This window comes from Quercus suber, unplaced genomic scaffold (assembly GCF_002906115.3).
Source record: "Quercus suber isolate HL8 unplaced genomic scaffold, Cork oak 2.0 scaffold_156, whole genome shotgun sequence".
Taxonomy (NCBI): Eukaryota; Viridiplantae; Streptophyta; class Magnoliopsida; order Fagales; family Fagaceae; genus Quercus; species Quercus suber.
The window spans coordinates 678,348-688,143 of NW_027069617.1; the positions used below are offsets into that span (position 1 = coordinate 678,348).

Below are 9,796 nucleotides of genomic sequence, written 5' to 3' on the forward strand. Positions count from 1 at the left end.
AATACAAATAAAAAAAATTAAAATATCTTCTATTTTTTTACTTTTTTATTCTATCTCACTTTTTTATTCTCTCACTTTTCTATTCTTTCAATTAAACGGACTCTTAGTTTTAACCAAGCCAACGAAAGTAGCTAAGTTAGACTTCAAAAGTGCGTAACAAGTGGCTGAAGTGTAAGGAAGCAACATTCAATTTACTTTTCTAGAAGCGAGGGCACTTTGATTACCCTAAGAACACACTGAAGAAATCAACCTAGCTAGAACATAGAGATGAGAACAGAGATTAGCTGACAAAAGTTTTGAACATTGTCTAACTTTTATCTGAACCCTAGCCTCATCATCATCATCATCTTCCGACACAATGTTCATAAAGCACTGAACACAAGCTACAAGCCTAGCCATACTTATTCCAAGGTACACGTTCAGGGTTACACTTACACAGGCTATACCTGCATGCTATGTCTAAAGTCCAGTTATCCATATTTCACTTTCAACGTATTAAAGTCATTCAACTGCCGCTTTGAAAAATAAAAATAGGAAATCTATAATAGATACCAAAGGTCTACAGCGTAGATTCCAACTTTCCAAATTGGTTGGCTTGTTTTGTTAGCGAAAAACCTATTTAAATTAATTAAATTTGAAAACCAGATTTCACAAAATTATTCATTATCTTTTTCTTTTTTTTTTTCACTATAATTGAGGTAATTTGTCGTGCATAATAGTAAGGGGGTACCCATTAACAAGAGAGTTCTATATTGATTAATTTATATAAAAGTGATATTTTATTAAGAATTTATTGTCTTATAAAGAATTGTGAAAAATTCTACGCATCTAATGTTATTACTTTGCTATTTGGAAACTCGTAAATAAGAGTTCTAGACTTACAAAAGCAAACTGTCCTTGGAGAAGTTCTTAAAAGATTTATCAAGAAAATGTAAATGTTATATATTAAAGTACTTAATTTAGCAAAAAGTTTGAACACCAAAGTTAATAGTATATTGTAATTATTTATTTAAAAAAAAGTATTTAATCCAACAAAGGTCACTTGGACATGATTCCAATTATTATTAATAAGCAATGTTACATTGCCAAATTTTATGTTCATGACAAGGGGCAAATTATCTTGTTTATAAGCGAACTGGTTGGCATTTGGCAAATGTACAAAGGGAGAAACTAGGAAGATTCATCTGGTACAGAAAAGAATACCTTATCTTAAATTCTTGACTGCAGGTTGGTGCATTGGTGAGTCTTTTTCAACCTTGATCTCATTCTCACCTAATTCTTAAAATTATTAACGGGAAGATGGGTCATACAATCAAATATAAAAAGGGTTTTTTTTCCCCTCTCCTTTTTTCTTCAAGTTATTGAATTTGACTGATTATGATAATTTCATGAATCTAGCTTTTGTGATCATGTGAGAGTGTCCAACTTACCATTTTACTGCTCCCAAAGTGTGTGTCTAATTCATAAAACTATATTAGTATAAAACTACAAGAAGCCAACAATATAGTAACACAATCTTAATCACAAAATTTTGAGGCCGATTATGAATCTTCAACAATCTATTTAGGATTAATTATATGTATTTTTCTTTGTCATAAAAACTCGAATTAGGCATAAAGTGTATTATACATATAGCACAATAAATTTTTTTTCCATTCCAATATTATTATTTTATGTTCTCCATATTTGAAATTTTACACTTTCTATATTGAGCTATTTAGTTTATGATTACAAAATTTAAGAGATTAGTTCAATTTTTGTCCTTCTGTATACTAGTTTTTAAATAATTTATTCCTTTTGTTTTTCTAAATTTAGGCAGTTTATTCTATTTTGGCTAAGTTAATGTGGATAATGAAAATAAAGATAAATATATTGTATGTCTTGTCATTTTTTGGTGTGATGCATCCTAATATGAATTATACATTATATAAAGTAAGATTAGGAAAAGACATAATGGTAGAATATAATTAAGTAGGTATATAAATGGCAAGTTTTTATTGGTAAAATATAAAGTGGTAAAGAAAATTTAAATTGTCTACTTTAAGGGCATGTTTGGTAAACTGTAATAGGCACTATAATATAACAGTTATTCCTATGATTTAACTATTCAATAGTTTGGTTATATTTTTAGGGTCATGCTAACGAGTGCCCTTAGGGCACTTATTAATAATCCATTTAAAAAAAGTTTTTATACTACTTTTATGGAAAATGAAAAAAGTTGTCAAAATATTAATTAATTCTTTTTCATTTCCTATAAAAACTTTCTTTAAATAGATTATTAATGAGTGCCCTAAGAGTACTCGTTCCCATATTTTTATTATAGGGAATAGTTATTCTTTATGAATAACTATTCTTTAAAATGAGGAATAACTACTTCTCTCTAAAAGAGTTGTAATAGCTATTCTTTATTAGATGTAATAATTTCTAACATTAATGTAATCCTAAATAAATAAATTTTCCATATCCACCTAACAATTATGGAAATAAAAAATTATCAAAAAATAACTCATCTCTCTAAAATTTAAAATATATTATTTGATAGAAAATATAATTGTGTGAATGAAATATTTCCTAAAAGAGATCATAAATTTTATTCTAATGTTACAACTCACAACCAAACTAATGAATATGTTTAGTTATTCCTTTACATCATATTTTATTTCCAATAATAAAGATTATCATTCCTATTATAATCCATATTCAGTGTACCAAACATACCCTAAGTATTGAAATCTTCCTTCTTCTTCTTTTTCCTTCACAGAATAATATATCAATTCACAATGCAATTCACATTTTCATAATTATGAATAGCCATAAACATTGGTACTGCAGAAAAGAGTTAGAAGAGAGGACAAAAGGAAGAAAGATGAAATTGCTGTTACATACTTACTTCTAAAAGGTAATCTTCTAGTTAAGAATTCGGTCAATTAAGACACAACTATAGGAAACAATTTAAGAATAAACCTATCAACATCTCTACTAGAGAAACCCACCAAATCCCAGCACCAAAACCATAGCTTGTAAACCCCAAAGAGGCCACAAATTGGGAATTTTGATTCATGTTCCCATTAGCCAACTTGGTTCTTAAGTCGTGTTCAAGCAATGTGACCTGTTGCTGGCATGGTTTTACCCCATATGGAACATGGCTAGCTGACACTAACCCAACCGGGTAACAAAGGTTTGGGTTGTTCCAAGCCCGAAACCGCCTTCCCACTTCCCTATAAAAATCATCAGGAAAATTAAGTTCTCCAGTCAGATTGTTCGCATTTAGGTAGAGTGCACTAACACAAGGTAGAGTAGCTAGCTTTGGAGACAGCGTTCCTGTGAGGTTGTTGTCACTGAGACCCAAAAATCTCAATCTCTTTAATTTTGACATGGATTCAGGAATCTCCCCTGTCAACCCAATATTGGATAGGTCCAAAATGACCAAGTTATGTAAGTTATGCCACTCTAGGCTCATTAGGTCTCCACCTATTGGGTTGTTAGACAAGACCAACTCTTCTAAGGAACACATTCCTTGAAATGACTTGGTCAACCCACTTGATATTTTGTTGTTTCTAAGGTCCAAAAGGGTCAGATTCTTCAAGTTACTAATCTCACTTGGAAGCATCCCTTCCAATTGATTGTTGCTCAAGTCAAGCTTCAAAAGTGAGGTCAACCCTCCAAGAGTCAATGGCAAAGGCCCAGATAGTGTATTCCTACTTAAATCATATATTAGTAGCTCATTCAACCCAACGTCATCTCTGCAAGAAGGAAACACTTAAAAAATAAAAAAAATAAAAAAAAAAAAAAAAAAAACTACTGCGTAAGAGATAAATACTGACGAACTAAATACTTACTCTTTTTTCCCTCAATCTCAATATTTCGCAGAACGTAGTCAGACGGATCTGGCCCAAGACAGTAGAAGGCAAGTGTCCTGGGATCAACAAGGTCGTCCCAATTTTCGATCGTCTGCGCGTATTCGATCACCTTCTGAACCCGATTCCTGTACTTGCTCTTCAATTTGGGTCGCCTCTTAACTGCACAGAAGAAGAGACAAGAGGGTCAGTGACGATAAGGGCAAAGACGCGGAAGATTAATTTATCAAAGGGAATATTGACGCACCTAAAGTCGGGGTTCCCCACCGACAATGCAACCTCGGGAGATCACCCCAAACCTCGCTTGAGGGAGTTTCAAAATCGTCCCCAGATACAAAGAAAAACCTGGACTTCCAGTATCTGAAGGACGAGGGTAACTTCTTGACGATCCTAGTATTCCTTTCCCAAGGCACCAGTTCATAGTACCCGTGCTCCTTCGATGCTTTCAAGCGATACAAGTAAGTGAACTCGTCGACCCTAAGCATATCTCCGTCCAGGGCAGCTAGCCATATTCCCATACAACTGACCAATATTCTCCACGAATTTGGCATGAGTTGCCCAGGAGCGATACCAAACTGGTTTAGCAACTCCATCACAAAAGGATGGATGGGAAACCTCAACCCACAGACGAAGACGGACTCATAAAAGCACACCTCGCCTGGGAAGAAGTGGCAAGCCTGTTCCTCCTCGTTGGGCAGACGAACCCTAACCCGTTCTGGGAATTGGAATCTATCCCGAAATCTCCTAAGTGTGTCATCGTCCAACCCACATCTCTCCTCCAGAGCATGAAAAGCCCTAACCTCACAAGGGACGGAAATGGCCGTATCCCCTTCTACTGGGCCGCCGCTAGACGACAACCCAGTCTCGAGCTCGCTAGACCTGACCTCTGACATCGTCCTTTCCTTCACTTATTCTTCAAACCACTCGACGGATTGATGTAGGATTGGCAATAAATCAGCCAACACGACGGCCAAACTATTGCCCTCGTAAACAAAGTTTTCTAGGTAAGGAAAAGTTCCTAAAGCCCCCCCTAATCGAGCGAAAAGGAATGAGATTGAAGGGCACTCTAACCTAACCTCAGAGCTACTGAACATGGAAAGCTAGAAAACGCAAAGAAAATAAGAGGCCTAAGGCACCCCAAAGCCAAAAAAGAAGAAAAGCAAAGAAGAAACAGCAAGGAAAGAAGAAATAAAAGATCAGAAATTTACAATAACAGAAATGAACAAGGTAAGCAGAAAGCCAAAAGGAAGGACTTACCTCGGAGAAGAAAACCATGGCGCTGCGCAGAAAAAAAATCGCTAGGAAGAAAGGCAGAGAAGATGAGAACCAGAGCAATAATGGAGGAGCTTTTTCGAAAAGGTGAAAAGAAAATGATGAGGAAAGGGGAAGTTTAAAACCAAAGATTGGGAAGCTGAAAAACCAGCGGGAAAATCAAGGAGACTCATCATGTGAAGCATTAACTCCCCCAATCAAAAGGCGCCACGTAGGCCACAACCCAAAAGGAATCGCCGCAGCACATTAAATACGGCTCAAAAACCCAACCGCCTACTGCCCAGAAACCTTTCACCTTCCCTGGTCAACACGACACGTCATGACGACCACGGAATCCGGGGGCAACTGATGGTACTGACGAAGTAGATCCTGCAAAAGGTAAGTTGGACCGACGAGGAAAGTCTTCAATGACGAGAAGACACGTTATTGACAGGGACAACATTTCATTCAATACCATCAGTAAATGACAGGGACGGTTACAGATCCAGACGGACAGACCGTTGGGACCAAATTAAAGCCACATGATGACGCCAGAAAGCGTTACCCAGAAGGAAGTTAAACCACCATAAATTACCCAACGGCTAGAACCTACAACAACATATATAAATCCCTCACACTCTCCCACGGAAGAGGTATGAACACATTGATATTGATGCTATTTGATTGCTTATTCTTGTGTAATTCTTGACACTAACTTCAGCATCGGAGACGTTGTGGCAGGCACCACACCGGTGACCGTCCTTGAGAAAACACCCTTGCAGGAGGTCCAAGATCGTCCCTGTCCACATTCATTGACTGACGAATTCACACTTCATCAAACACAATACTATTCAATTAAACTAACATGAAAAATTAAATCTATTAGATTTAAAAAATGGACATAAAAATGAAAATTTCACAAAATTTTCTTAAATAGAATTAAAATATTTTTTACTCAATATTGTTTATCAAGCAATTATGTACTAACTAACAACATTCCAATCATTACGTGCATAACAGGGTGCAGTTTATTTAAGAAATGTGATCTAGCTAATAGAAATTAAAAAAATACAATAACTTTCATGCGTAGTCATGAATTATACCTTTACGTATATCTTATGCATTTTATGAGTATTATTTTATATAAATGTATTTCATAAAATTAACCAAATTTATCATAAAACCCTTCATTGTATTTTTTAAAATCACTACATAAAAATGAAAGAAGTTTTTTTCACAAGAAAAAAAAAGTTCTCTAGTCATAATATTTACCAAAAAAGATCATACCAAAAAAAAAAAAATATGTGCAACACACATACCAATAACCAGTCTATATATATAATTAAAGTCAAAACTTAAAGAAAATCCAATTAGATTCTAAATTGGATTCCAATTATTGTCTAATTTTGCGACATGTGTCCAATTTAAGTTTTTTTTTTTTTTTTTTTTAAACATTGATTCCAAATACCAATGGACTCACCATTCCAAATACATTGCAATATACTAACTTTTTTTTTAATTTTTTTTTATGAGATAGTGGCTCCTAAAAAAGGGCCATATATGGGACTGTGATTTCATGAACAACATGTAATCTATATGTATAATAATAGGTAAAGTTGAGAGAAAATCCAATTAGATTTTAACTTGGAATTAAATTAAAGTCTAATTTTAAGCCATGTGTCTCATCTAATCTAAGTTTTTAAATTTTTGTGCCAAATGAGTTAATTCAATGTAAAAATTAGAGGAGTCCAATATAAGTAAACCATTAAAAATATAATTTTTGTGCCATGTGTCTCATCTAATCTATGTTTTTTTATATCAAATGAGTTAATTTAGTATAAAAAACAAGGAGTCTAATATAAATAAATAATAAAAAATATAATTTTTGAATGATTTTATATTTATGAGATTTTTTTTTTTGTATAACTAAAAACAATTCAAGTTTATAAGTCATATATATATATATATATAAGGACCAAATTTGAACTTGTAGCCCACTATATGGAATGGCCTAAGCCCAAAAAACCCATAAACAATGAATTTATAGATAATGGGTTGGAGAACTAAGCTGTAATTGATCAAAATAACTTTAGAATCGGTCAAACGATAAGAGAGTGAAACGAAATAGGATTATATTGAAGAAAAATTATCCTCGGCCAGGTCTGAGATGCATTGTTCTGTTCTATTATCTTCCTCTTTGGTTACAAGTTTGGTTCCTGAATACTATAATATTTTCCTTCTGATTTTTCAATCCCTATTCTTTGCTCCCTCTCCTTCCTTTTATACCCTTTTTCCTTTCCATCCCTATCTTCCACATGCATGCCAAATGGTGAATCTTGATACTTGTCCCATCAGCACCTTTTATAAGTCTTCATGTAGTAGTTGTAAGGCTGAAACTCACTGTTCAGGCATCACCTCCACATTAATGTGGCTAGGGAGTTAGCTACAGAGCATTTAATGCGAATGTAGCAGCTTTTTCCTTGGATATTTTATGATCCTTCTATGTCTTGAGCTTCGTAGTGCTTATCTGCATTAACTAAGTACTTCTGTGACATTTCTTCGGATAGCAGATCATCTCTACGGGTGATGGCCTTGCTCAGCCGAGGTGACTCTTATTCTCGGTATAACCTCTTAAGTCGTCATGATCTAAATTGACTTTTTTGTTTGTTAACATGAACCCTTCTGATATACGTTTACCCCTCCTCGGATGTATTTCATCCTCGATGTGGGCCTTAGGTCCATCACACAACATGTGTAATCGACCTCCAGGCCTAATATCGCTACAATATATATAGCCAAAGTTAAGAGAAAATCCAATTAAATTCTAAACTGAAGTCTAATTTTGCGCTACATGTTTCATCTAATTTTTAAATTTGTGTTTCAAGTGAATTATTATGTCCAAAAATTAAAGAGTCTAAATTCAATTAGATTCTAAATTGAATTTTAATTGGAGTTCAATTTTGCACATGTGTTCCAACTAATTTTTTAATTTTTGTGACAAGTAAATTATTACTTACGGTGTGGTGCGGTGCGGTGCATTATTACTTGTGGTATTGTGCGGTTATGCTGTTTTGCGGGCGATTTTGATGCGGTTTTGGTATGGTTTTTGTGGTTTGGTGAATGCCCCTACTATCAACTCTTAAATAGAAAATATTGATTGTAGTTATCTTAATGGGTAAAGACAAAAAGCAATTTATTAATCGAAAAAGAAAAAAAAAAAAAGAGCTAAAATATCAAGAATGCCTAAATTTATTAACCAATTTTTTTTTCTCCTCTTAATTGAACCATTCATCATTATTGTGAATCCTACAAGATTCACATCATCACATGCACAGGATAGGAATAGCCTGGTTAACTTCTCCACCAGATTGAAAAAGACAATTTTATAAAGGAAAATGTTTGGCTTATAATAAGTAATTTTTAGGTATTTTCGGATCACGTTAAATAATTCTCTCTTTTCTCATATTTATGGTAAGGTCCACTTATTATATTTATAGTTGGGTTTACCATAAATATGAGAGGAGGGAGTGCTATTTCACTATATTCTTAGAGTAATTCTTAGGTACTTCTAAAACGAATTCAGATCTTCTAAATTTCTTAGGGTATTCTACTAAATTGATTTCTTTAAATCTTAACAATTCTTTTACGATTTAAAGGTCTAAATTCTGCGATGTCAGTATTCTACTAATAATACTCTTAATTGTTTTTTTTGCAACATTGTTTTATTATTTTAAGAGTATTGTTAGAAGAATGCTGACATGTCAAAATCTAGACTTTTAAATTGTAAAAGGGTGGTTAGGATTTAAAGAAATTTATTGGTAGAGTACCTTAGGAAATCTGGAGGATCTGAATCTCTCTCGAAACACGAAAAATGATACTCTTTTCTCTCATGTTCACAACCAGGTCCACTCATTAAATTTAGAGGCATTTTTCGCTTAAAATATGTTTAGACTCTTACCACTAATAAAAATTAACGACATATATGCCATTATTACTCATGATTAAATGAGTTATGCCAAACTTTGTGCTATTATTAAAAACATTATAAAAAGGGGCAATTATATTTGTCACTAGTATTACTATTTTATTCTAATAAGTATTACTATTTGCTAAAAAAAAAAAGAGTAAAATACTATTTTAGTCCTTAAATTTTAGTAAAAGTTTGTTTTTCATCTCCAAATATTAAGAAGTTCATTTTTCGTCTATAAACAATAGAAACATTCATATTTCATCTTTAAACTATTGAAAAAAGTTTTATTTATATCTTTAAACCTTACTAAAAGTTTGGTTTTTATCTGTAAATTATCGAAAAAGTTTTTTTTTTCATTCTTATTTTTATTTCTATACTATTCAAAAAACTCTTTACAAAATTTAGGGATAAAAAAAAACTTTTTAATATTTAAAGATGAAAAATAAAATTTTAATAAAATTTAAAAACTAAAATAGTATTTTACTTTAAAAAAAAAAAAAAATATATATATATATATATCCGTCGCAATTTGTTTGGAGTCAAAAAGACTTAAGAGCATCTTCAAAAGTGGGTTCCAGTTAGCTCAACTGGTAAAGTCTCTGATGGTTGTATAAGAGATCTGGGGTTCAATCCTCGCCTACACCAAAAACTGATTGGTGTCTTGGTCTGATAATAAAGAGCAATTATCAGGAGCGGACGCCATAGGTTGAAACTCTCT

The 9,796-nt window shown here is 33.1% G+C and overlaps 1 protein-coding gene across 1 annotated transcript; it reads right to left on the reverse strand.

Annotated features, from left to right (window-relative positions):
* Positions 1-2,828: 2,828 nt before the first annotated feature.
* On the reverse strand, positions 2,829-3,734 carry LOC112035753 (piriformospora indica-insensitive protein 2; the record flags this gene model as incomplete). Its single annotated transcript, XM_065777464.1, is given in 1 exon segment — positions 2,829-3,734. A coding segment is annotated over 1 exon segment (796 nt), but the record flags the coding sequence as incomplete, so codon positions are not given.
* Between the last annotated feature and the right edge of the window lie 6,062 nt (positions 3,735-9,796).